Source organism: Besnoitia besnoiti, chromosome III (assembly GCF_002563875.1).
Source record: "Besnoitia besnoiti strain Bb-Ger1 chromosome III, whole genome shotgun sequence".
NCBI lineage: Eukaryota > Apicomplexa > Conoidasida > Eucoccidiorida > Sarcocystidae > Besnoitia > Besnoitia besnoiti.
Genome location: NC_042358.1, coordinates 5,341,746 through 5,368,557, shown reverse-complemented (window position 1 = coordinate 5,368,557; position 26,812 = coordinate 5,341,746). Strand labels below are relative to the sequence as shown.

The following is a 26,812-nucleotide window of genomic DNA, read 5'->3' as shown; positions in this document are numbered from 1 at the left end:
ATAACACGAGCACTTCAGTCATTTCGCGGCGTCTGATGGAAGGAACCACGGTAGCTCCCACGTTCGATCCTTCTGAGAATCCGCATACTGCCGCCGACGTGCACTGTGCGGAATCGTGTGGCTCGGGGGCGCTGTCCAGCGAAGCAGCGTGTGATTTGAATCAGGCAAAACTGATTTTTTGCGGCATTCAACGTTGAACACACATGCACATGCTCAACAGTCGTAAGGGCTTGCGAATTTATAGAGGCGCGCGCTCAGCAGCAGAGACAGACGCGGCGAGTCTCGGTGTAGCGCCTCATCGAAGGCGGCAGTTTAAACACAGCAGTCTTAATCAGTTGATCTTTTGGAAGAATAGACCTTTATTGAAGGTCATTGGAGAGAAGCAAGCGGCTTGGCGACCGTGACACCGTGCCCTTTCTGAGAAACCGTGAATATCTGCGTATACAAACATAGGCACATACAATATATATATATAAACCTAGGTACAAACAGTTCTCAGCTGCAACTATATTTTTGCGTTACGCGTGAAGAACGGGCTACACTCCTCTCTTCCTTCTCTGCTGATTCCTGGCCAGACACAGCTACCCTCAAGTAGATATCTTGAAAAACGTTAGTAAATTCCTTGGTGTGCGCTTCACTGCCCGGGTGTATCGGCCTCAAGCGCTATCTGCATGCTTTCAATGCCTTGCGCCACGACTGTCCCGCAGGGTCTTCCTGCGTTTCACCGTGCTGCAGCGATCCGCAGTTGGAAAACGCGTATGGTGCTTGAACTCCTGTCCCCGGCACTGCTCACATTTGCCATTTCTCGCGACAAAAGGGGCTACAACTCAGCACTCATGCGGCCTCTGTAACTCACACGCACAGAACTATGGGGCTGTCGAGCGGCGGTAGGTTCACGGAGATCTGCTGTATCGAGGGGGACTGTGCGCGGCTGTCAGGGCCATAAGCGAGAGCTGAAACTGAAAACAAAGGTGCCTTTTTAAAAGCTTGCCCAGGGGTGCTCGCTTCTCTGCGCCCTGTAGGGACGAGGCGCGCGCGAACCCTCTTCAGCCCCGGAGGTCGCAAGCTGCAGATTTGAGAACGAGACAACTGTTTCTGCAGGGCGAGTCTACGATCTCTCTAAGGGCCGTCGATGGAGGGCGGAAAAAACAGGGAGGACTTCCCACCAGCAGCTTTCTGTTTCTGAGCCCGCGGCGCACTCTGCAGGCAGCCGGCGGGCGACCGTGTGCTGCGCGACGGCACGCCTTGACTTGGCTGCCGTCCAGAGGGTTGCGATTGCTCTGTGTTCCGTTGAGAGAACGTCTTCCTCCGCGGTTTCAGATGTTTCCAGCTCTGCGGCGACGACCCTCGAAGTGTCTTCGCTCGTCGCCCCAAGTACTGCAGAGAAAGCGCTGGCCTCCTCTCTCTTGCATCTGCCCTGTCGGGCGACCCCGGGACGCGTTTTTTTGTAACTGAAGGCGATCAATTCGGAACGAGCCTTGTTCAGTCGCGTCGCCACGATCCCTCCTCTGAGCGGAAACGAGCGCGCGAAAAAGCACGCAGGCCCCAGCCTCAGGCGCGACGAAGTCTTCGTGGTCTGTGCCTCGACATACGCTACACAGCGATCTGCGGCAGTCTGTCGAATATTTGTTCTCTTGGCGCTGGAAGTGCTTCGCAAGGATCCGCAGACTTGCCCGCGGCGACTCTCGCCCTCGTTGTGTGTCGCCTCTCAGCCCCTTCGGTTCATCTGCCGCCTCTTCCCACCTGAGAAATATTCTGCACTGGTTTCCGCACCAGTACCTGCTCGCGAAAGAAACGGCTGCGGGAATGGAGCCAGGGACTTCAGCCGTCGCTGTGTCGCGCAGCAGCCTGCAGACTTTCCGCTGTAGCGAGACCTCCGCCCGCCTCGGACTCACGCGCCGGGACCTCACGGCCTGCTTGCCCGCCTTGCGAGCTCTGTGAAAAAGAAAAGAGGTCGCCTACGGACTCTCTTCGTCCCTTCTCCGCTCCGTTCTGTATTTTCTACAGGCTATCGAACGGTCTGTCTTGAAAAAAGACAAAAAGACGAGAAAAGAAAGACTGTCTTTGCTCTTCTTAAACCGTGTGCATGCGCCCGAGACAAGGCAGAGAGTGTGCAGAGAAGCGTGCCCACTTTGCGCCACTCGCAGAGCGAAGATTCGTTTTCCTCCTTTTCCAACGTTGTGAGGCGACACGCCTCTCTGGTTTCTGGGCCTCTGGCTGCCCTTCTCGCTATGCTTCCCATCTCTGCTCGTTTTGCGTCTCCTTTCTTCCCTTCTCCTCGTCCCCCCTCTCGCGCCCATTGCTGCCGGTGCCTTTATCTCTCGCGGGCCGGTTTGGCTTGCTCTGCCGTCAAATCTGCGCGGCTTGACGGTTTTTTCAAACGCATCGTTTGTTCTATGAGTCACTCGTGTGGCTGCGGCCTTGCACACTGGAGAAAGTTCGCCGCTTTCCCTGGAATCCAGGCTGCACACTGTGCCGCGTCTCCGTCCTCCCTCTTCCTCTTCTTGGTGTGTCTAGCGCCTCGCCTTCCTCGTCTTGGTGTGTCTAGCGCCTCGCCTTCCTCGTCTTGGTGTGTCTAGCGCCTCGCCTTCCTCTCGTCGATCTCCTGGCTCTGCTACGTCGCCGGTGTAGAGTGCTTCTGCTGAGGTGAGTTCGCCACGCCTTCGCCCTCAGCGCTGCCTCGTCTCTTGTGTGCGCCCCTCTTCCGATCAACTCGTTTTCTACTTGTTCTCCGTCGCCCGCGTAAGGGGCGCATGTGCCTCAGAAAGCGGCTCGAGGGCTTGTCTGGCGTGTGCCTCGCGCTGCTGTCGACGCTTCGCAACTTGTTGCTGCCTTGAACCCCAGAAGCCAGCGCGGAAGAAGCTTCGTCTACGCGACCCTGCGTGCCGTCTCGGTAGACGCGAGAGTCCTTCTAAAACCCGCAAAGGACTCTTCGCTACCCTCTCTGCCACAAGCATCACCCTCTTTCCTCCAATGTAAAACAGAACTTCCCATCTCCCTTCGGTTTTTCCCTCTCTGTCTCCTCTGTATTCGTACTTCCGCTCGCGTTCTTCTTCCTCGTGGCCTCGAGCCTCGGCCTTCCGCGGCCGTCGCCTCTCTCTCTCTCTCCGTCGTTCATCTGTTTTCCTTTTCCATTTTTTTTGCAAAATGCTTACCCGGCGGAAGCCGATGCGGCGGCACCGCCTCTCTCTCCTCTTCTTCACTTTGCTGTTCGCCTGTCTCGCGCTCTGTCGTCGCGCGCGCCTGCCTCCATCGTCGCTTCCTGTCTCTCCCCTCTCTCCCCCGTCTGCTGTCTCGTGTTTTCCCCTCCCCTTTGACTTCTTCGGCTTTCATCACGCTTCTGCGACGCCCCTGAAGCTTGTTTTCCCTCAAGCGCTGGAGGCAGGTCGCGCGGGGAGGAGATACAGCAGACAGCTGCAGGTTTCCGCGTTTCTCAGCGATGAAGACTTTCAGCGGTTGAGGCGGATAACCCAGGATCTCGAGGTAAGCTTGTCGCTCGCCTCCAGACTGATTTCTCGACTTCGCATCCTCTCCTTTCTGTCTTAGCACAGCTTGTCTTCACTATCGCCATCTTCTCCCCTCGCGTTATCTTCTTTTTCGTCTGATTTTTTACTCTTTTTGCCCTGCACACCACTAGTTTTATCTGCTCTTTCCCTGTTATTGCCGTCCTTCCAGGCCCCATCAGAGCCCAGCGAGGTCGCTGCCTTCGTCGCCGTCCGCGCCTTCCCCTCGTCGTCCTCCTCGCCTCCCCTCTCCTCTTCTTCATCTTCTTCCTCTTCTTCTCCCTCTTCTTTTTCTGAGGTCCCGCGGCCCCTTGCGAATGCACTCTGTCGGCGCGTGCAGGACTTGCTTGTGGCTGCCTCTGCGTCCTTTTCGCGTCCTCAGGCAGAAAACGATCTTCCTTCAGTTCTCGCGCTTTCGCAGCTTCTCGACGCCCGCGGGGTGATCGCTTGCGACTTCAAAGTGCCCCGGGTAGGCGCAACCCCGCCCCTCGAGTGAAGGTGCCGCTAGCCGCCTCCCTCCGCCCTCACCTCGCGCGGCGCGGCACGTGAAGCCACGACGGAGAGCGGGGACGCCTTTTTGTCCGCAGCGCGAAAAGCAGAGACAACTAGCGGCCTTCACGACAAGAAGAGAGGGAGAGAGGAGGCGCGATGGCGCGCCCGTTTCGGAGCTCCTGCTTACTTGTTTGGTGCTGTCTCCGGCTTTCTTCTGTGCTGCTCCGTGGAAATCCAGAGCCCGCCCTGGCGCGAGCGTTGACCCGATCTGGACTGCATCTTCCCGGCTGCCAGGCGACCCTCAATGGCGGTCGCGGCGCTTTTTGGAATTAGTCAAATCCTCAAGCTATAACTTTACTCAACAAATGCAGGATTGTTGAAGCTGTTAACATCACTCAAGAAGGCGACTTTGCGTGCGTGTCTGCGTGGTCAGGGCGTCTCGGTCTACCTCGCGGATGCCGTGTGTCAGGACTCGCAGAAGCGGCGACACGCGAGCGCGAGCGAGACGCTCCATCGCCAGGCAGCCGCGCTGCTGGCGCTTGCCGCACTCAACGACCAAAGGGCAGAAGCGATCGCCCAGGCGCGCGCCAGCAAGTCTGCAGATGCAGGCATCGAGACGCGCGCCGATGAGACAACCTCGTCATTCCTCATCGAGAAAATGGACCGCGTGGACTACTTGAGCGCTGCGCAGGCGCTCTACGGTTCTCTTGAGGCCGCTACGCGCGCGGAAATCAGTGAACATTCGTCTGCGAAATCGAAGGGTAAGTGCGCGCAGCCTACGAGAGGACGCAGAGAGCTCGTCCTCAGCTCCTCGCCTCGGCGTCACGGTCTCCGCCTTCCTGTGGATGCGACGCTTTCAACGCAGTAGGGCTTCTCTCGCACGTCGGTCTGCCCTTCTCTCTTCGTGCTGTCGGGGAGTGTTGCCTTGCGCATGCGTTTGGTCTCGCGCCGCTGTCGTTTGTCCTTCTCGAGACAATTTCCGCGTTGCGCTTTTTCTCTCCAGGGGCGAACTCCCGCGAGGCCGAGAGGCGCGCGCGCAACGAGCTGCGTGCCGCTTCGCTGCTCGCCCTCTCTGCGAGTTTGAACTTCTTCTTCAGAGGCTCGCCGCCGCTGAACTCCCCACACACGGCGAAGGCCCAGGAGGCGCGGGCGACAGGCGCGGCGGAGATCGAGAGCGACAGCGTCTCCAGTCTCCTCAAGAAGGGCCTCGCGACGCTGGAGGGGGAGCTCAGCGACGTGGTGTTCCACGGGCGAGCGGCAGACGCCGAAGAGGAAAAGCAGAAGAAAGTCACCGAAAAAGATGCGGCGCGGCTCGGACTCCTTCTGCAGGCTTACTTCAGGTGAAATAGACGAGGAAGTCCGAAAAAAGACTCCTGCGTGCCTGCTGGAAGGCGCGCAGAGACGGGGGGACAGTAGGCTGCACAGACAGATCGCGGCATTCACCGAGTCTGCCTCTCGCAAGGCAAGTCTCAAGACACATGGCCTCTGCGCCTCGATGCGCGACTGTCGCAGGCACACAAATACGCCTACGCATATGCATTTACTTAGACCTAGAGTGGCATCTCAGGCGCACATCCGCGTACTCAGATGCATACGTGTAGACTCAGAGGCGTGGAAGTTGCGGCGGGCTTCCGCGCGCGTGCGGTCTTCCTGCGCGCGGGTACGCCAGGCAGGCGAGACCTATCTGCCGCGCAGCCATTTGCAGATTCCTCGTCTCGAGTCGACGCGCAGGGCTTCGTTTTCGCGCGGTTTTCTTTCCTTCGCAGCTTCGCGTCCCTGGTGGAGCTGCTGAGTGCGAAGCCGGCCTACGCCGCCTCGTCCCCAGACGTGGAGGTGTCTCCCCGACTTGCGGCCGCCGGCGAGTTCAGTCTCGAAGCGGCCGTGCGGCTGGTGAAGGCGATGCGCGCGGCAAAGGCAGAGACCCTCTCTGCGCTACCTCTCCTTCTCGACGCGATTCAGGTGCGCAGACGCACGAACTCTGTTTCTGTCTCGTTCTCGCATGGAACCGCCCCTGTTTGTTGTGACTCTCGAGCGCGGCTGCCGTCCTCCGCGTGCCCATTTCAGTGTTGTGTTGCCTTCCGTGGCGTCTCTCATGCGTCGCGAGTGATTCGCTGCGGCGCTGCGTCTCCGCGGCAGTCCTCGAGAGCGTCTGCAGCATCCTGTCTCAGGCGTCGCTGTGCTCTCTTTCTCGTTCTCTCCAGTCAGCGGCGCAGGCGGGCGCGTTCGCCGCGGCGCGCGAGAAGCTGCAGCGCGTCGTCGCGTGCGACGTCTGGGGCCGGGCTCTGGCGGACGCCCAGGTGCATGCGCAGCTCACGCTCTCCGGCACGAACGGCGAGAAAGACGCCGAAGTGGAGGTAAGCCGCGAAGAGAGAGTGCAGCCTCACACACCGACATAGGCTTTCATCCGCGTATATCACTGTATACCTGCACAGAGAAGCGCGACCTTCGACGCTAACTACAGACGTATATATACATACATAGGTTTTGGAAGAGGTATGTTTGCATGCATGTGTGCCTGTACGTATGTATATATGTATGTATGCTCGTGTGATTGTATACGTGCTTATGTATGTATATATGCGTACATCTTTATACATATATATATATATATATATATATATGTTTGTATATATTTATGGATGGATGGATATATTTGTATATGTGTATGCACACACGCGACGCGTTCCTTGCTTGGTGGGGTCGTCGATGCTCGCGCATCTCTCCATCTGTTCGAGTAAAGGTATGAATCTTCGATGATGTGAACGCCAAGGCAAGGATAAGGGCCTCGCCGTCAGAATCTATTCAGATAGGCATCTACGAGTCTCCTTGGGTGATTGCCGTGAGGGTGGGCTGCCCTCGTGTCAGGCGTGAATTGCCTTCCGGCTCATCTGTTTAGTCCACCTTTTCCGACATCCTCGACCCTAAACCGGGGGATGGCCTGCAGGCCTCGAGACGTCGTTTTAGCGGGTTTTGTTGCTTTCTTCGACTTGTGCGTTTGCTCCCCGGTCGGTCTGTGGCTGCGGCTCTGTTTAGTCTTTTTGGCGACTCCATTTCTCTCTCCTCGCCCGCGTGCAGGTGCGCTTCTCGCGCGATCCCGCGTCGACAAACGGCTGCGTCTTTCTGGCGCGTGACCGACGCTTCAAAGTCGCGGCGCGCGTCGCCTACTTCCTCTCGCGCCGCGGCGTCGCGAAGCAGAGAGATGATCGGTTCCTCTTCCTCTGGGAGAGGCCCGCGGCGCCGCGCGGGCGACAGAGCGGCGACGCTGCGGAGGTGAGAAGCCCGGCGCGCAAGGCGACGTGGGGGGAGGGAAGGGGGGAGACGAGGCGACCGGTTTCAACGTCGTGAAGCGCACTGCCACAGCGCAGAAAGAAAACGAGACGCACACCAGGCAGCGAGAGAGTCGGCACAAAGTAAACAGGAAGCAGTCGAGTCGCAAAACGGCCTCGGCTGCGGAGAAAACGCAGGAAAGGCCGACGCCGTCTTCCGTTCGACGCTGTCGCGGCTTGGTGGCTCGCAGATTCTCGCTGGCGGTTCAGCGCGTGTCGTCGGCGCGGAGGTATCAGTCGTGTCGCTTTCGCGAGCGGAGGAGGACGAAGAGGAGGCGAAGAAGTCGGAGTTGATATTCCGCCTCGGGGCGAAGGCGCCGCACACGAACGCGAAGCCTCTCCGCGCGACAGGCAACGAACTCTTCTTCACATTGCAGGTAGGACACCCTCGCAGTCTCTAGAGCTTCGTCTTCAGTTGACAAACAAAGACGCCGAGAAGACGCGGAGCGAGCGACCGCAGAGCGCCACAAAAAAGGGGCCTCCGTCAAACTCCCATTCTATATTTGATCATAGAAATATACTCTTTACGTGTATACTGTACATACGCATGCATTCATATATATGTATATTTATTTATTTGTTGAGCTTTCGGGTGTCTGTTCTAGCGCGCTTTTTCTCCTTTTACTGCTGCTCAGCTGCGTCTCCTCCACGTGTGTCTCCTCTCCCTGCAAACATCTCCGTGTACGCATAATCGTGTATATATAGATCATGTAATCGCACCTATTGAGCACAGTTTGCGTCGATGTACGCCACTGTGTCCCCATGCCGGTTGCCTGTTTCTTGTTGCGTTATGAACCCGCAGCTCGCCGCGACTTGGAGGCATGACGGAGAAGCAGCGGGCGCCCGGCGTCTTGAGCAGGTCAGAGTGTGTCTTCACTTTACTTTCGAGTTTTCCTAACTTCTCCCGCGCCTTCTCTCGGGTTCGCGCCGCGCCTTCGTGCGGGAGCCTCGTTTGATTGTGCGTCTGTTTTTATTGCGGTGTTGGAATTCTGCTTAAGCTTGCTCGGGCTGCGCAGAAGCCTTAGGGGGAGTTCGTTTTCGCGACAAGAATCTGAAAAGCTAGACGCGCGTGCGAGAGAACCACTACACACACCCGCGCTGCATGTGTATCGGCGCGCGTGACTCAGGCACTCATGCTTTGTCGCCTCTATTTTTTCCTCCGTAAGCGTAGAGCTGCGTGTGCACTTTGTCAAGTGCGGCTCGGCCTGGATGTGTCTCGGTGCAGGTCAGCTTGCTTCTGACGCTGCTTTCTGCGGACGAGAGCTCCGAGGGGAAGCACGCCAAGACGCCGCTTCCTGCATTTCTCTTTCGAAGTCGGCAGTTTCCTTTCGCCCTGCGTGACGCAGAAGACCAGAAATACGAGCTCCGTCTTCCCATGGACCGGAAGGTACGCGGGACGATTTGAGATCATGCTAACGGCGAGAAGGGAAGTGTGTTTCAAAGAAAAGGGATGTTTAGCCGGGATGTTAGCGTCCCCGTAGTCTTCGCGGTTTCGAATGCATTTACATCTGCATATAAACACATATTTTTCTTGAACGATATATATATATACGTTTGTGTATGACTGTGTAGGCGTATATATATTTGTGCTGGCGCAGAAGTAAAGGGCACACATTTGCTGGGTTTGTGCGCGTCTCTTGGTTCGAGACTTGCACTCGTCGCTCCACCTTCATTCTAGTTGTGCCCCTTAACTTGCTTTCCAAGCTCGTTTTCTGCCTTGTCCCCAGCGCCTGGCTCCCGTGAACGGCCTGTACCGCTTCGAGCTTCTCATTGCAGACAAAGAGATGAAGGCACCTCTTCGAATGTAAGTCCGTCGTCTTCAAACCCCGGCTCTGCCTCCTCTCGCGAACCGCTGGGCCGCCGCCGCGCCTGGAGAAGACCGGCGCCTCGTGCGTCAGCGAGCCACGAGCTCTGGGCGAGACTGAGGTCGAGAGCTCTTTTCTCTGCATGTAGCTGCGAAGTTCCAGCTTTATTGGGCGAGAAGGCGAGATGCAATAAACGCGCGACATCCCACACAAGCCGGCAGCAGCGACATCGCCAAAAGGCGGCACGCGGGTTCTAGGACGACGCAGACAGAGGAGAGGAGATGAACGCCGGAATCCGCTCAAGCGCCTCCAAAAAGCTCGCTCTGCGAGGCAGTTCCGCTTCCAAGTTCCTCTGCGTCTTCATTTCTGAAAAGATGCGTCTGCGATGAATCCAGAAGCCGCGGAAGCGATGCTTTTTGTACTGCTTCCTCAAGCTCTTCTGGCTGCTGCTTCGCATCGCACGGCGCTGCCTTCTCACGCATCTTCCCCTGACGCCTCTCCCCCCCTCTTCGCCTCACTTTAGCAATATTTCTGCGTCGTGTTGTATTCAGGACTCTGTTTGAGAAGCCTCTGGGCTTTGCGCGTCAGCTCAAGCTCCTCACCGTGCCCGTGGGCGGCGGCGCGCACGCAGGCACACGGGTGATTTCGCCCGCCGACCAGAGTCTCTTCCCCTCTCCGCTTCTCTCGTGGACGCATGCGCCGCCGCCGAAGCAGGTGGGATGGGATTCCTTCTCGACGTTCACAGCGCAGGGCTCGAAGAGAGACGTCCATTCGAGCGCGAGTCGCGATTCAGCTAAAACGTCCTCACTCTGCCTTTGACTCGCGCGTCGGTGCCTCGCAAATGTCCTCTGCTGCGCGTTCGTCCTGCAGGCCTCAGCCGGCGTCGCGGCGGTCAGCGCGATTCTCTGCTGCGTCCTGCCTTCTCTCGGTACGTCGCGCGGCGGCGCAGCGGCAACCATGAAGAGCGTTTCCAAGTGTCCTCTGGAGTCTTTACTGGAGCGTTCAGTCCGAGGCAGCCTCGCAGGGTGGCAGGCTTTTCCCTGCACGCGCGCGACTCCTGCGCGCGGCGGTTGGGGCGGCTCTCCGAGCCGCGGAGTTCGAGGGAGCTTGCCGCGCTGATCTGGAGCTCCTTGTGCCCGCTCTCTCTGTAGCCATGGATCTCTCCCCCTCTTTCTGTGCATGTGTAGAGCCCAGTTCTGGTTTTCTTTTTCTTTGGCGGTTTGCTAGCACCTGGCAGAAGCGCCGGTGTCGCGTGACGCGGTTCTTGTACGTTTCGCTGCGCCGTTGCCTGCACAGCGCTGTGGATGCTGTGGACCTCTTCGGCGATCGGCGTGCAAGACAAGCTCCGCGAGCCGTCAACCGTTCAGTTCCTCTTTATCGGCGCCCTGCTTGTGCAGGTAAGAGCCACAGGTCTCGCTGCCAGCGCGCTCTCACAGCTGCTTCTTAGTGTCGCCTGTTAGAGTGCGTGCCTCTGCCGTGCGGTTTCCTGCTCGTTCTCTCCTTCCAGCGCATCTGTGCACGGAAGGCGTCATCCACTGGCCTGGGGGCGTGCGAGAGGCAGTTCCGGTGTGTTCGTTTCACCTTCTCGGTTTCGAGGCGTGGAGACGCCACGGAAGTCGCGGGTCGAGTGCGGCGTGCGGGAAATTCTAGGCGTTCCGGCAGGACCGGTGCTGTGCGCTGGCGCGTTCAGGGCATCATCCTCGCGCTGTACTTCTTCTGTCTCTCCCTGTTTCAAACGCTGCCGATCCTCGGATGCTGGTTGGGCGTCACGGCCTTTGTGGGGTATCGCGCCCTCTGCCAGGCGCGCGAACAGCACATCGAAACATGCCTTTCCCCGTTGCGCAGGGGGAAGCACGCGTCTTGAGGCGTCCGCCTCTTCTTGCTGGACCCGCGAGGTGCGCACAGACTGGTTTTCGCAGATGTCGCGAGTGTGCGGACGGCCGCTCCGCAAGTAGGGTGTACTTCGACCCGAATATCTGTGTCTGCGGCTCTCTCGCGGCCTCTCTCGTCCGACCTACATTACTATTTGTAGCTCTCGCGGAGCGATACACGCATGCACATCTGCGAGTATTCTGCAGCGCACACTACTATCAGCCGCGGTCGGGTGGCTGTGCTCTGCGGAGTGAACTCTGGCGAGCTAGTTCCTGCTCTCCAAGGCCTCATGTGCACGCGGGTAGCTCGGCGTTTTGTTCTTTCAACTACGCGGCCTCTGTCGATTTTCTGAATGTCTCAGTCTTGAGACGTCGAACGTTTCCGTGTCTCGCTGCCTCAGGGGAATAGTCGGCGCTGAGTCGGTGAGGTGCGACGCTTTTTAAACTTTAAACCTACACTCCAGGCGTACTGTACCTTTTTTTAGCTCTGGACAGAAGACAGTCATGCTGAACGGGCATTCGTTTCTACGCGAGTTGTGGCATTCGACCCTCGCTATATGCGCCGCTGCCTTACTGTATCGAAGAGGAGGCGAAAAGATGCTCATATTGTCAGCCGCGCGCGGCGTTTGATCTTCGTAGGTTCGCCCTTCCATTGTCCCGCAAAGTGCCTCGAAGACACGATTGCCACCTCACAGCGTATAAAGCCAGTCCTCCCACGAATCCACACCCCACCTTTCCCTCTAGCGCTTTTGCTGAGCCAGTCGCAGCGTCAACGGGGGGAGAACCCACAAGTTTTGGCGCGTTGTCGCCTACGCGTACACTGTGACTCTACTATTGGAGACGGCACAGGTCGTGTTTGCCTAGATATCGGAAGAATATCCCGCTGTCGCGTTGCACTGAAGCGGTGACACGGCAGTGCGGTGGCAGAATGAAGCACACAGCAGCAGGTAGTCGCGTCTTGCAGTTCACAGCCTCCCTTAGTTTCCTCTGGGTACGCGTGTTTGCCTGGTGCCAGATGCTGCTGAGCTCTCACGTGAGCCCAGTCGACTATCGCGCGCCCCTAAAAATGTCATCTTTTTGATGCAACAACGCTGTGCTTTGCTTCTAGCTGAGCGTCTTCTAACTACGTCGTGAGCTCCTCAGAGTTCATCTGAACCCGCAAGGATCCCAGCGTCCACGCTGAAGTCAGATCATCCAGCGTGATGTGCGCCTTCCGCTCATCAGCCGCGATTGAGAGTAAACAGTCATCATAGCGTGTCCTGACTGGACCAGTGGCAGCTCCTCGCTGCGCATTTCAGCTCTACATCATTCGTCAGCCACGCGATGACAACTGTCTGTCGTCACCCATTCGCATGACGCCTGCTGACTCTCTCCTCTTGGATGGTGGGAGCCGTTGAGTGCAGCGCTTCTGAGCGTTCTTCACCGACGGCGGAAGGGAAGCGCTCCCTTCCACTCTCTTCTCCATCTGTGGGACGGCCGCGATACTGTCTTCCCTCGAACGCCGCCCCTTCCGCTCTTTCTGAGCAGTTCTCGTGGTCGCTGTCAGGCCCGTGCAGCCCTTTATTTGTTCGTCGTCCTTCGCTGAAGGCGCGGTGCGGCACCTAGCTCTGAAAGCGGGAAACAGAGCACAGGGGCTTCTCAGTAGTTCTGAGCGGTGACTCCTCCTGACCTTTGAGGTGGCGCGAAGCCGGAACTGCGACAGCGCCCACGACGGCGAACGAAAAGAAAACAACGTAGCGCGGACAGTCGCACAAAGAGGCACGGGTACCGGGAATTCCACGGCTGTCGACGCTCCTTGCTAGAGAGGCCAGTCCCAGCGCGGAAGCGACGCGATCCGACGTAGCAGGAGACTTCGGGGTTGCAACGCTCCTCACCGGAGTCACTATACCCCCGCCAAGCCTCCTTACTCGGTTTCCCACGGCCACCATCCCCCAGTTTGTGGGGCGTGTCACGCGTTCTGGAGCCTCCGCTCAAGGAGTGACGCGCCTGCCTCTCACCCGCGCGCCTCCCGACCCGTGCGTGGCTGGAGGCGGAAGAACTACCACGACGGCTTCCCCTACCGCGCGCTCGGAGTATCCTTCCCTAAGAATGCCGCGCTGTAGAGCGAACTGCATTCTCTTTGGCTTTCTGCGGCTGCCGCTCCAAGAACAGCGGTGCATTACCTCGGCTCCACTGTGTTGAAGAGCGTGAGCCAGCGCCGTTGCTGTGACGTGTGAGTTCTAACTGGCTCACGGGACTGCAGAGAGGAGAGAGGGGGGCGGAGGCAGCGATCCCGGGACTAGTGCACTCGGGTGTCTCTGGCTGAAGTGCGGGCATGCCTTCGAAGGGAATCGTTCGGCGGGAAACTACGTTGGTGCCACTGTTGTGTGGTGGCATGCCACTGTCTTGTTGAGCAACGGAGCTCGAGTCTGAAGCCGCTCGAGCTGTTACGCGCAGAGGAGACGACCAAGCAGGCGGTGCGTGGCCTCGTTCGGTTCTTCGGGTCCTCGCTGCGGCCCTGGACGCCATGCATGCGTGGATGTAAAAGGATTGCGTTCCTCTGCTCTCTGCGCAAGTGAGGCGGAGACGGGAGCGCCGCGCCGCTTCGTCCCGCCTTCCGACCTAGCAGGAGTCTGCGTGTGGAAGGCGGCGGTACCGCGCAACTGTGGACTGCAAGAAAGAGCGCATCCGGCCTCTCACCACGCTAGGCGAGTCGAACGTGAGACACGGCCGCGAGTGGGGAGAAGGGTTCTCCTCGCTGTGAAACCTGGAAAGACGCGCGGCAGCGGTTCCATGACCCTCCTTCTCGCGGATGTCTGGATTGGCACGCGCCGGCTCCATTCTCCGGTCCCCGCCGACGAGGATCGGTTAGAGAGAGAGGCGCCGGAAAAACCCATGCCACTGCGCGCGACCCCTGCTGGCGGCGCGCGCGCGAGCTGCAGCGAAGACCTAGGAGGAGCCATTGGCGCGCAGCTCCTCTGTGTCGCGGGCGCTGCGACTTTCTTCGTCGTGTTTAGAGTCTCTTTATTTGGCGCTTGTCCTCGCTCCTCGAATTCTTCGGTTCGGTGTCGGTCCATGCGTGAAGAAAGCCAAGAGCACCTCTCCACGTCGGAATCTGCGACCCGGTGCGCTCGCGTGTGCCAGCTGGACGCGGCGGCAGTGTAGTGCTCGAAACAGCCACACCTTCCTGTACTACTGCGGCCTGTCGCCGGCAGCACCATCACCCTGTCCGAGACGGTCTATAGGCCGGTCCCCGTCGTGGTGATTCTACTGAGCGCCGCTGCGCAGCAGCAGCACACTGGCGGCGGCCCCGTGGCGCAGAGAAAACACACCAGGGCAGGCGGACGGGAGATGCCGGGAGCATACCCCGGCGGCGCATGAGTTTGGCGGCAATCTCTACAATCGGGTTCGCGTGTGTTGGATCTGCCTGCGCTGCGACGGCGGGCGTTTGCTCCGGAAGCCGCGCGGATTTCCTGTGTTTTTCGTCGCACGTCCGTGATTGATTTTGCGTCATCGATTCTGACCTGCTGCGGCAGCTCCTTCCCAGCTTCAGTTCCGTGCGTTTGTTTCTTTTCGGCGGTCGTCTCCGTCGTCGCGTCGTTTGTCGTGGCTCCCTCTGTTGTCGTCGTAGGACCCGTTCGATTCACTCCGGGGCTGTTTCGTTGTGAGCAGCCCGAGTTTTTTCTAGGCCACCTCGACCGACACATGGAACTGTGCTTGTAAATGTTTCTGTGATTGGTGTTCGTTTTGTCTCTCGACTCGTTGTCCTTGTATACGTTTTGTTCCCCTCCACTCCCTCATCGTGCTCCCTTATCCCAACCCGCGGGAAGGCGGCCCTGCCCTCCCGACCCGCCGGCCTCTCTGGCACTCGCCCCCGAATGTTTTGCTGCGCTCTTCTCTTGTTTGTCGCGCGTTTCCAAGTTCAGTTCATCGATACTGCTGTCGATCCCGCAATTTGTTTGGGTCGTCGTCGCCGGCGGCTGGCGTTGTCGCCAAGCAGAGGTGTTCTAGGGCACAGTTCCCCGACGGAGCCGGCCCCCTCTAATCGGGCGAGCTTCGCGCTGGTCCTGTCCCCCCCGGTTTCCCTCGCTTTCTCTAGCGTCGACGAAGGCTTTCCGCGTTGCGTCTCCACTGCGGCCTTCTTTTGCCAGGCGGAACAGCGCCGCCTGGAAATTGAACAGCTTGGTCGCCCGCGGCCCGTGGTGCCGCCAGCTGTCTGCGCATCCAACGAACTCTGTAGTGTGCAATAGGACGGCGACTGGGTCGAGGCTTCCGTGGCGTTGTTGGGAGTGTTTGTCTGTTTGCGTGTGTTAGAGAGTCGTTTCGGGTTCCGCAGCCGCGGCCTTCGCCACTGAAAGAATGGCAGCGGTTGTCCGCGAGTTTGCCGCCCGTTCTTCGTCAGTCCAGCTTACGCAAATTTGCCGCTTGTTCGCCCCCGCGGTGAAGACATCGCAGCAGGCCGAGCTGTCGTGGCTCCTCTCCGTTCCAGCGCGAGAGGCGTGCACCACTGCCGCTTTACATGCTCCCAGCGTCGCTTTCGCCTGTTCACCACCGCAACCCAGAGACGTCGCCCTCCGCTGCTGCGCGTGCAGCTCCGCTGAGCTACCCTCCGCCGTCGGGACGAAGACGTGCGGCGCGAGACGGCGCTGACGTGCACCGCCCTGCAGCGTGCTTCGCAGAAAACTCGGCCAGTCGAGTCCTGTCCTCTCCAGTCGTGTCTTTATTCTGGTTTTCGCGGGCCTCCGCCCCGTTCGCCGGCAGACCTTCTCCCGCGACTCAGTTAGGTTGGCAAGGCTGCCTAGGCGCCTCGAGAACGCGTGAGGAACTGCCGCTTGCTCTGTGCGGTTCTGCCTGACGAATTTGGAGCCGCGCTCGACGCGAGAGCCTGAGGGCACTTCACCGCCGTCGGACTTGTCAATGTGTATCACGCTCCGCGCGTGCGAAGGCGTGCCGTGAGGCCTCAGCTGCAGTGGTGGTGGCGCAGGAGCGTTTGAGGCGGCAGCAGCGCTCGCTCCCCGAGTACTTAAGCCCTCCGCAGAGCTTTACTCGTCCTTCGCTTCGTATCAACTCAGGCCGTGACAGTGACAGTGGGAGGGAAGAGGGACTTTGTGACATCGTCACGTGGGATCTGCGTCACGACAGAGCGTGGAGACGAGCGAGAAAAGCTGCACTTCTGTGCATTGTTCAGTCCGCCGTCTCCGCTCTCGCGTTTAGGCCCCTTCGTCTCCGTGGGTTCAAGGCGCTCCTGCCACGACTTTGTAACAATCGGGAGGACTTTCACTCGCGTTGCTTCAGGTCCCCCTCCCCCACGAACTTCTCAGTTCCTTCACCACGGCGCATCCCGCCCTCCTGCCGAACTCGCGCGCAGCCGCGGCTCCCTTTGTCGCTCGCCTCTTCCAGGCAGCTTCGTTTGTGAGCGCCTAGCGCCCGTTTCGCGGCAGTCGCGCAGACGCGCGAAAGTGTAGAGGGCTCCGCACGGTCGGCGCGATCTCTAGAGCAGCGGAGTGCGTTTGGTTGGCTCTTAGGTGGTGCGCGCGGAGGTTAGAAGGTGTGTTTTAGCGAGTTGGCGAGGCGCACGACGGCGAGACTCCAGTCAGGTCTGCGTCCTCGCACACTTAAATTCTCTCGAGGGCAGCGTCCCTTCGCCGCGTCTTCCCGTTCCCCACAGATCCGCCGCGCTGCGAAAACGACGCCAGAAGTTCGCGTCTCTCAGCCATTGCCTCGCTTTAGCTGCTGCATCGAGTACCTTCATTCACCGTCACATGATGGCGTATCACGACGGGCGTGTGAGCGCCGGCGGGGCTGCCAACCAGGCGCCCGTGTCGTCGCAGTGCGGCGGTTACTCGCGCGAACAGAACTACACTTCCGTCTCGTCTTACGACCGGCAAATGGGCGCAGAGGCGTGCTCCACGGACGACTCGTTCGTGCCCTACCTGGCGACCGTGCTGCAGCACCTCGTCTCCATCTCGCCGCCAGGTAAGAGCTGAGGCACGCAGAGCCGCGCGTGCGTGTCTTCGAGGCCTAGGCGGCCGTGAGTTTGGAGCGAGGCTCGAGGACTGGCGCCCGTGGAGGAACTTACAGCGGGACGCATGGGACGCGTCTCTCGGGCTGCTTGGGGCGCGGGACGATGGCGGATCCCTATTTGTGTTCTGTCTGTGTTGTGCGCTTTCAGGCCTCGGCGAAATTACGAGTTTCCACGCGATAAAGGAGCCTCAGATTTCGATTCATGACTACCTTGACCGCATCGCCAAGTACTTTGGCTGCAGCAACGAGTGCTTTGTCTTGTCGCTGGTCTACATTGACCGCATCATCAAGCTGCACCGAGACTTCAATGTCTCGATCCTGAATATTCACCGTCTGCTAATCACCTCAGTGATGCTGGCGGCGAAGTTCTTCGACGACGTATACTACAGCAACAAACACTACGCGCGCGTCGGCGGCGTGCGCACGCGAGAAATGAATCTCCTCGAGACGCAGTTCCTCACGCTGATCAACTACCATCTCTACGTCTCGCCGCAAGAGTACGATCAGTATCGTCGCAACGTTTTGGCTGCGGTTCAGTACGCGCGCCACCTGTCGCCGAGCCCGCTGAGCTCGAATCGCCATTCGCCTTCCTCTCCCGCAGCCGCGCTCCCCTCCAGCAACTCGCCTCACCCGGCGACCAGCGAGGGCAACTGCGCACTCGTCGCTTCGCCCTCCCACGGCTCAGGGCCCGCCGCATGCCACGCGGCGGTGGCGGGTTTTCCGCGAGAAGGCACGGGTGGCGCCGCAGGGCAGGCTGGCAGCCGCGCAGGGGGTGTCCGCAGCAGAGGAGAGGAGGTCCTCGGCGCAGCTGAGGGCGCGCGAGCCGCCGCGCAGACGCAGCATGCGGCTGTGCTGCGTGAGAGCCGCGGCGGCCTTCGAACGTCGTCCTCCGGTGCGCTGCTGAGCGACCGCGACAGCTGCTACTCGCAGGACGAGGCGCGGCAGCCACACCACCGATCGTCGCACTCGTGTACGCCGGCGCTGCATGGCGAGCGCGGCGGAGAGGATCGCCGCGCGCCGCCCCGGGGCGGGGCTGAGGCGGCCTGGGTAGCCGCTGCTGCGAGGCACGAGGGCGGCCGCGAGGGCAGCCCCAGCGGCTGCTGCGAAGAGGAAGTCGTGATGATGAGTGTGCGCCGGGGTTCGCAGCCGACGGGACTGCGCGGAGGGCGCGGCGGCGTGGAGGCGTACCGCGAAGTGGAGGACGAGCGGCACGGAGAAGACGCCGTGTTCACGGAGGAAGGCGCCATTTACGCGGAGCGGACGCAGCCCTGGGTGGAGTGCGGAGAGGAGGACGGCGACGAAGACGACGTGGCAGGCGACGCGTACAGCGGCATGGCTGTCGCCATGGCTGCCGGGGACGAGGAGTCCTTCCACGTGCACCACCACCACCACGCGGCGCAGCGCCCAAGACACGTCGCAGACGAAGAGGAATGGGAGGGCGACGGCGGTGCGCCGAGCATCGCCGAAGAAAAGAAAGACTCTCACGAGAAGGCAGCGTTATCGCCCGCAGGACGCCACGTCTCGGGAGCCGCGTACGGGCACATGGTTCACGCTTCGGCTCACCGGTTTGTGGGCGAAAATGGAGGCAGCGGCGCAGAAGCCGGCAGTGGAGACTCTGTGCACAGACCCGCAAGCAAATGCGGCGATTGCTGCTCATCTTCCTCCACCACCGCAGCGTCTTCAGCTGCTGCTCTCGGTAAGCTCTCCTCGTCTGCATGCGTCGTCTCTGGGCCTTGCGTGGCGGCGCGGCCGGTCGGCGGTGGGCCCTCGGAGTGTCTCCGCCGGCGCGGCATGGCGGCCAACGCGCCCTCCCAGATTCGTTGCGCCTCCTCCTGCGTCCCAGGTCCCGCTGGCGGAATCGCCTCCGGCGGCGGCAGACATACTGCCCCTCCAGGTGTCTCCTTCCCGACGCACGCTGGCGGCTGCGGAGGAGCCAAAGGCCGCGCCCCTGCCTAAGAAATCCTCGACTTTCCGCACACTGCGCCAGACGTGCGTGCTGCGGCGATATCTCGCCTCGCGCCATTCTTCGCAGACGTCGCCCTTTGCCTGTAATCTCCATCGGAACACCTAAGAAGATCCCTTTCGCTCCGGAGCAGTCGTGGGAACAGATTCTACTGAAAAACGCGCGTGCACGCGAATTGGGCGTTGGCGCAAATCCACATTCGAACGCAGCAGGCGGCGCCGATACCCCGCTTCGGAGGGACGGCCGAAGAGCGCGTGGTCGCGAAATTCATACGGCATCGCGAGATTCGTGTCCTTTTCTTCCTTCTGCGCAGCTCATCCTTACCGGGCGACATCGTCGTCTCCGCCAGGGACGGCACCAGCTGCCGCCTTCGTCAGCGTCTCGAACGCTTCAGCGTCGGCGCTCCCGGCCTCTGCGCCGGCGGGATTCACTTACGTGCGCGGCACCACGGGAACTGCTGCCGCGCTGGCCTCACCGGGGGTGGAAGGCGGCGTCGCGCAGCAGGCGCGGAAGAGTGTCTCTTCTGTCGCACCGTCTCGAGCTCCGCATTATGTCGCATCCGGCTGTGGAGCTGATGGGGCGTCGACGGCCTCGTCAGGGGGCAGCAGCTGCGCCACGACTCAGTCTTGCGTGTCTTCCTGCGTCACGCCGCACTCGATGAACTCGTCTCCCGACGTGTGCATGGATGAGCTCGCGGGGGACGGCGCCGGCGGCTCGGGGGGAGGCCGCGGAGTCTGCGGCTTTGTGGGCTCGGGGGCCCGAAACGGTGCCTGTCCCCTCGCGTCTCGCCGCCGTGGGACAAATGCCCCCCGGGGCTCCGGGACGCCGAGGAGCGCACTCACCGACGGTGAGGCGTGCAGTCGCAGCGAGAACACGCGGCGCCGTTCGCACCACGAGACGACGAACGCCGATGACGACGAGTCCGAGAGTATGCGGAAACACCACGAATCCTCGCAGCATTGGCCCCGCGCGTCTATTTTAGGTGGATCGAACGGCTTCGCCGCGCCTTCCAGCCTTCACCCGGCCTCGACCGCAGTGGCGGCGCGCCAGCAAGGCGGCGGCGGCGCGCCCTTCGCGGTCGTCGGGGCGTCGGCTGCGCCGCTGGGCAGCTTCGCGTCCGGGGCCAGCCGAGGCGTCTGCTCGCGCGGGTCGTAAAAGCCGAGTGCGGAGGCGAGAAGACACGGGCGCCAGCGGATCGCGTCCGAGCGGCACGCGGCGACTCTCTCTGCGGCTGCCTGTGAGACGCGCGGAGCCTTGTTTGGCGCTTCCGTGGGGCCCCAGAAAGAGGAGAGCGGACGCGCAGGGCGAAGAGAGCGGTGGTCGTCGAAGGCGCGTGAGGGAAAGGACCCGGTAAGACAAACGGGAAAAGTGCAGAGGAACGAAGCGGAGAAGCGACTTGTTCCCAACGTTGGCCGGCGCTAGCGCCGTCTCTCCGCGACGGGATGAAACGCTCGTATCAAGCTCCCATGTTCTCACTCATTTGGCTCACCAGGCAGACGGGTTTGTTCCGGACTTTGAGAGTTCCCGCGAGCCCCGCGCGGCGCCTGCGCTGGCGGATTTCCCAGGCGGAGGAAAAGAGAGAGGAGTGGAGCTGCCAGCCCCCCTCCCCTCTCGCACTGCCGCATCGCATTCCCGATTTTTGCTCTCGTTCCTGAAATCCGGGGTTTATTTAGGTCGAGGGGAAGAGGCACGAGCAGAGTCCAAGCGAAGGCCTCGTCCGCTCGTTGTGGTGACCCCCGGATCTGTGACGTACTCCGTTCCCCGCTGTTTGCCTTTCCGCGTGGGCGGAGGCGCAACGCACAGGTTGCAGAGAGGAGAGTGCGTCGCTTCGCGTGTGCGCCAGTCCGGTCGTATGCAGCCCAGCAGCGAAGCCCCAGAATTCTGAGCGGCCTTTAAAGCGTTCTGCCTGAGCAGCGGGAGGCCGGCGAGGGGGCCCGGAAGGACGAGGTGTGATGTGACCGCTGGCGACCGCAGCGTGAGGAGGGAAGGAGCTCAACGCACAACGGAGTTGTCAGCTCGTCGCCGGAGGCTTTGGGTTCCGTGTCTTTCGTGTCCCTGCGGCAGCAGTCCAGACCAGGACTACGCCTCACCCGCTTCGCAGGATCTCAAAAGGGGATTTATTCCTATTTTTCTTTACGGCTGAGCTCGCCGCAGGGCTGTGAGAGAGTCGCGTCCCGTTGAGCTGATGATGCGAGGCGCGGAGGAGCCGGAGCGTGGGTGGCTCTGAGCGGTAGCGGCAGAAGGGTAGCGAGCCGAGGGAGAGGAAGAGCGGAGGCAGAAGAAGAGAGAGACAGGAGGTACGAGCCTTGCTTTTGGATGGTGCAGGAATGTGGCAGCGGAGGGGCGTGTGGGCATGCGCGTGCGCGCGAGGGAGGAAAGACGCAAGTCGGAAGGCTGTCGCCCAGCTGAGGGAGAGGGAGAACTGACAAGGTCTCAGGCAAAGAAGGGAGGAGCTGGACTACTGCTGGGGCTGCTCCGAGGCATTCTCTTGGGAAACTGGGTGGCTGCAGCGCAGATGCGACGACAAAAGTTCTGAAAACCTGTCAGGGATCGAGAGGGCGAGTTTAAATCTTTGCTTTGCCGTGTTCGTGGGGTTGTTCTGTGCTCACCATAGGGATTGGATAGCTTTTTCAGATATCGATTTTGCGTCAAGTTTAGAGAGGCTAGCAGTGGGAGGGGGGGGGGGCGGGAGGCGCGCGACCCTGGCGCGCGGGACGAATTCAAGGCGTCTTTTGGGATGCGCTTTGTCGATTTGGTCTTAAGAGATAGGCAGTGTCTTCAACGCCAGGGATGTGCGACATTCGGCTGGAGGGACTGGGGAGGAAAGTGCGGCGGCGTTCGTTGAAGGCGAGCGTCTTGGAGAGTGGAAGCACGTTGCACCGGTACTGCCGCCGGGGAGGCGGGCGACCCTGGCGCGCGGGACGAATTCAAGGCGTCTTTTGGGATGCGCTTTGTCGATTTGGTCTTAAGAGGTAGGCAGCGTCTTCAACGCCAGGGATGTGCGACATTCGGCTGGAGGGACTGGGGAGGAAAGTGTGGCGGTGTTCGCTGAAGGCGAGCGTCTTGGAGAGTGGAAGCACGTTGCACCGGTACTGCGGTCGCCTCTGCCGCGGTCTCTGTTTGTTCAGGCCTCCGGTTGAGCCGGGAGCCGTTTCGACTTCCGCTTTACGCCGATTCTGTTATCCCGATTCTGTACACGAGTGGGCGCGGAGATACATGAAAGTCTTCAGGGAGGTGCGTATATATATGGGTATGTCCGTGTATGTGTAGTGCCCCAGTTGCTACGTATCTCGCTGCACTCGTGCGGCTTGCGCTTTGTCGAGTGGCTCTGTTGTCGAGGCATGCAGACGCGTCTCGAGGGAGACGTGTGCGTGCGCGCCTGCATGCGTCGATGTATGTGTGACTGCTCTCTGGTGGGCGTCGCATGCTGTTTGTGTGGTGCAGTAGTGTCGTTTCCGTCTGTGAAGTAGGGGAAGGCGTCCATGAGGGACTTCTTCCTCTTGCCGCCATGTGCACGCGAGAGCGTCACCGGGGGGAGACCGGAGAGCAAATTGGTGTGTAGGTATCTTCCCTCTACCCCGGCGGGAAATGGCGATGCGGCTCTCCGTCGGAAGTGCAACCGGAAACTCTTCTGCTGGCTGAGAGAGGTGCGGTGTTCGTCTTGTCTTCGCGCGGGGGCAAGCCGCGCCGGCATGCCTGCGTCCTTGAGAGCGCTGCGGAGGGCGGAGACAGTTTTTCCGCAGAAGAGCGATGCTCCCCAGGAACAGCGCGGATGTGTGTGCTCATCTGTTCGTCTAGCGCGGGTCGCGCCCGCAGCGCCCCTCAGGCTCCTCTTTGACGAAAGGCCGCTTGAGCGCGGGCCTCGCGTCGGTCACAAAGAACTGTGTGAAAGAACTGTGTGTCTCACCCTGTGATCGCCACTGACTACCAACGTTTACGAATTTTTCTCGCATGCATGTGCATTTATGTATGTGCTGTCTACTTTCATGCATCTATGCATGCCCACGTTTGACGCGTGCATTTGAGTGTGTGTCCGTGTGTGTTGTATTTCTTGGCAGCCTTGACTTCCCTGCGTTGTCTCTTTGCTCGTTGGTGGTCGGAGGAGCCTGTGGTGCGTCGCAGGCGTACCTCGGCCTTGTGCGTGTGCGTGTCCGTACTGTCTGGGTGGGCGGCGGGATTCCGGGGCTTCGGGCTTGTCCCTGCGCAGACTGTGTTCCGTGTTTCCTTCCTCGTCGAATGCTGGTTGTTTGGGATGTGAAGTGCAGCATAGTTTCCGCGGGCTACTGCGTCCACGTCCACGCGTGTGTGTGTATCCTCTCGCTCTGTTTTGTCGTTGCTGACCGAGGGGATAGAGATCTGTGGGTTTGAACAGGTGTGTTATTATTCGTAGAGTGCGAGTTGCGTTGCGGCGGCGAGATGCGGTTGCTGACGCCGCCTACCGTTTGTCTGTGCCGAAGGGAGCACATGCGCGGGAGAGATACACACTTGGCGCCGGATGGTTGTCTCGTATCAGTGCCGCGTGGAGGCCTGCGAGTGGGTTCTCTGCGACAGTGTCCGCGGGAATCCGCTCTAGTGCGTGTCGCTTCATGCGAACGCTCACCAGGGGCTAGGCTGTCCGTTGCGTGTGTTGTCTACATGGAGGCAAGACGTGTTGAAATTCCTCACCAGCTGCCTGCGCAGGGCGCGGCAGACGACGCGCGGGGCTGACAGTAAACGGGAGAAACCGGGAGACAACCCCCGCGTTTCGAAGAGGAAAGCGGAAGAGGCGAAGGGAGAGGAGCAAGAAAAGGAGCAGCGGTGGAACGAGGAGACCGAAGCTTTGCATTGCTATTTGGAAGCCGTAAGATGTGTGAACGAGGGCGACCCGCAGTGTCAGGGCCCACGGATTTGTCGCGCGTACATAGTTGACTAGGGTCAACGCCAGATCGAGGCACCGCAACGTGTACTGAATCTTCGGCGCATGCAACTCTCTCCTTGGCGGCGTCCCTCGTTTGGGACTCCAGTAACTTTCTTCCGCCACGGCGTCCCGGAATATTCAGTGAAACGACTCCACTGCGGCGCGTCACTGAGAAATGCGCTTGAGGGGGGGGTTGGCGGTGGAGGGGGAGGGACGGCGGAGAAGAACGGGGCAGAAAAAAAGGAGTGCAGACTTTCCACGAAAGGGAGCAGTGAGTGCATGTGCATGCGTTGTGCGTCGGTTCTCTGGAGGGGGGGGGAGGGGGGGCAGGGCCCAGAGGAGGGGGCAGCGGAGCGTTGTCGCGTCTGCTGTGTGTGTGAGTCTTGTCTAAAGAAGAGGCATTCTTCGCTGCCTGAGACCGGGGAGAGGCGGAGAGAGACTGGAAGAAGGCCGAGCGACGCGCGACTGTCCGTCCGCCTTCGTGTGCATATGGATGTCACGGTTGCCACTCACGTGCTGCGTGTGGTCTCAGCGTAGTCTCGCGCGCGAGAGGCGCCAGGCAGTTGCGAGAGAAGGGGGCTGGAGTTCGCCGTCTCGCATGAGGGGCTCCAACGGGTTTAGGGTAGAGGATTTTTCTGCGTGCAGGCGCCCTCGAGGGGAGGACGGGGAGGGGGAGCGTCGGCAACGCATCCTTGCAGCACGGTGCGGTAGGATTCTGGGCACCAGCATCCTCCTGTCTATGTTTGTGCCTGCCTGGATGGCGCACGCGCGTCCCGTGACCGTTGACGAGTAGTAGGGCTGCAGAAGGAAAGACTGGCAGCCGGGCACGTTCTGGGGGAACAGCGACAACTCTCAAAGTGCAGTAATTCGGGGCCGTTGGGTCGTCGAGAGGCGTGTCGCTAGCGGAGCGTGGCCTGCGAGGACGTGTGTGTTGTCCTGTGGCGGTGGTCTTCCTAAGGTCCACTCGTGTTCGCCGCCGCTGACGTATTTTTGGTTGTTGATTGGCCCCTATCTTGCAACCCGTCCGCCCCCCCCCCCCCCCCTCCCCCTCCCCCCCCCCCTCCTGCCGCTTCTTGCGCCCCTCGTTTCGATTGGGTGTGTAGGGAGTCTATATGTGTATACCAAGGGCGCGGTGGGAGGCGCAGCCAGGCTGTCCAGCTGTAGTGCCGCAGCAGAGGGGTACGCGGCGCTTGGCTCGCTGTCGGTTCACCTCGGGAGCCAAGCGGCGGGAGTGCTTCCTCCTCCTTCCCTGCGTCAACGCGCACACCTGAGTTTGGCATATGGGAAAGGGCAAGCGCTCCGCTTCACTCGTTTCGTGACTGCAGTTTTTTGCAGTTCACTTCCGCTAGACGCACGGTGTAGCTCCGGGCGCGGCTGCCGCGTTCCTGCCTGCACCATGGCCTTTCCCCGCAAACTCTCCCCTCCAAGCGGGCGAGCGGAAACAGTGAATTTTCCCTTGTCACGCGGGAGATCGAACCTCACGAGCGCCCAGCGTTCAGAGATCCTCTTTGCTCTGGGGAGAGCATCTGTCGCGCCGAGTGCCACTGGCTCCCCGTTTTGTGCACACCTAGTTATTTTGTATGTATATTTGCAAACGTATATACAATAGGGACAGGCACGCGTCGTGAGTCCGGACAAGAGGCAACGGCTCACTGTGTGGCCTGCCGCGTAAACGCCGCACGGACGCTGCATGGGGCGAGACACACGGGGAGGAGCGGGTGCGTCTTCCCCGACTTAGCCGATCGTTCGATTTGAAATCGCGAGAAGCTGCATCCTGAGGTGCTCGATTTTCATCCGTTTTGTGGGAAGTAGTCGGGAAGCATCAACCACAAGGGCGGTTCACGCACCTGCACGGTGCATGTGTATCGTTGTCTCATGCATGTAGTGGAAACAGAAGCTTGTTGTCTAGGCGTTCACAGTGAATCACGTTAAATCATCAATTGTTGGGTGGCGACAACCTAGAAAAGCTTAGAAAACCCGTGCTCGAGTTACCAATGCAACTCAGCGTGCTTGTGCAACAGTTTTTACTGGGATTGGCAGACTGCTGCGGTGCCTGCACCCTCCCTGTTGGTTGGCACGGTCAACTCAGGAGGCGCTGCCGTGTGCGGAGAGAAGTGAGCGACAGCGCTCGTACGAAGGGACTCAGCCGGTTTTTTGCCACAAAAGTCACAGCACCTCTATCATGCACGGGCGGCATTGCGCAAGCTCGTGTATGACAGAGGTCGATGCGACAGCTAGCACAGGCGTTCTGCTAAGTTTTCTTTCGACAGAAAAGTTTTCACTTTCGGCCGCGTCACTGCCTGCCGTATGCAGCTTTGCTTGGTTCGCGTAGTGTCTTGTAAAGGACTTGCGGGGGGCGACTTTGCAGAAAACGCAAATCTGGTATTTTTATTCCTCTTAAGTGGCGCCGCGCTGCCAGAAAGGCAGAGAACGAGTCGCCGTATACGCGTAGTCTCCCACCACCATACAAGGCAACTTGACACCATGATCGCATAATGTCGGTTAGGCTTCGAGTGACAGCCTGTTGATGGCGCTGTAAACTACAAGAAAGGGCAGAGTCGGCGCCGGCGAGGCCAAGAAGAGTCAGGCGTGGAGGTGTTGGTGAGCGGTGCAGACTCGCCGCGCGCTGCGGCGAACAAAACTAATATCTCACAATCCGGCCGACTGGATCTGTGTCGCGATCCCAAAAACATTCTGACTTAAAGGATGAGCAACTCCGTTCTCGAGCGAACGAGTCTCTGCCTCCGTCTGCCGTGACTGCGCGTTAACACCGCAAACTGCATGCGCTACTGAAGAATAGATCTACTATGTCCAGAGGATTCAGGGAGTCTCCGAGCGCTCGCTCGGGCTCAGGCTGAGTCCGTAAGTGGACATTTCGCAACGATTCAACGCTCCTGTTCACCTAATACAGCGTCTTCGCAGCCGGATGTGTTGCAGCGCTACCGACTGGAT

The 26,812-nt window shown here is 60.1% G+C and overlaps 2 protein-coding genes across 2 annotated transcripts; both read left to right on the top strand.

Annotated features, from left to right (window-relative positions):
- Nucleotides 1-3,147: 3,147 nt before the first annotated feature.
- On the top strand, nt 3,148-10,990 carry BESB_050610 (uncharacterized protein; the record flags this gene model as incomplete). Its single annotated transcript, XM_029363512.1, has 15 exons — nt 3,148-3,483; nt 3,676-3,972; nt 4,429-4,756; nt 4,999-5,335; nt 5,789-5,954; nt 6,197-6,349; nt 7,071-7,265; nt 7,513-7,698; nt 8,124-8,180; nt 8,547-8,708; nt 9,049-9,125; nt 9,678-9,840; nt 9,997-10,054; nt 10,423-10,523; nt 10,817-10,990. The coding sequence occupies 15 exons, from the start codon at nt 3,148-3,150 to the stop codon at nt 10,988-10,990; spliced, it is 2,790 nt and encodes a 929-aa protein (XP_029220878.1).
- Nucleotides 10,991-16,741: 5,751 nt separating this feature from the next.
- Nucleotides 16,742-20,118, top strand: BESB_050600 (uncharacterized protein; the record flags this gene model as incomplete). The annotated part of the gene is made up of 3 exons (XM_029363511.1): nt 16,742-16,952; nt 17,149-18,696; nt 19,277-20,118. The coding sequence occupies 3 exons, from the start codon at nt 16,742-16,744 to the stop codon at nt 20,116-20,118; spliced, it is 2,601 nt and encodes an 866-aa protein (XP_029220877.1).
- Nucleotides 20,119-26,812: the final 6,694 nt, after the last annotated feature.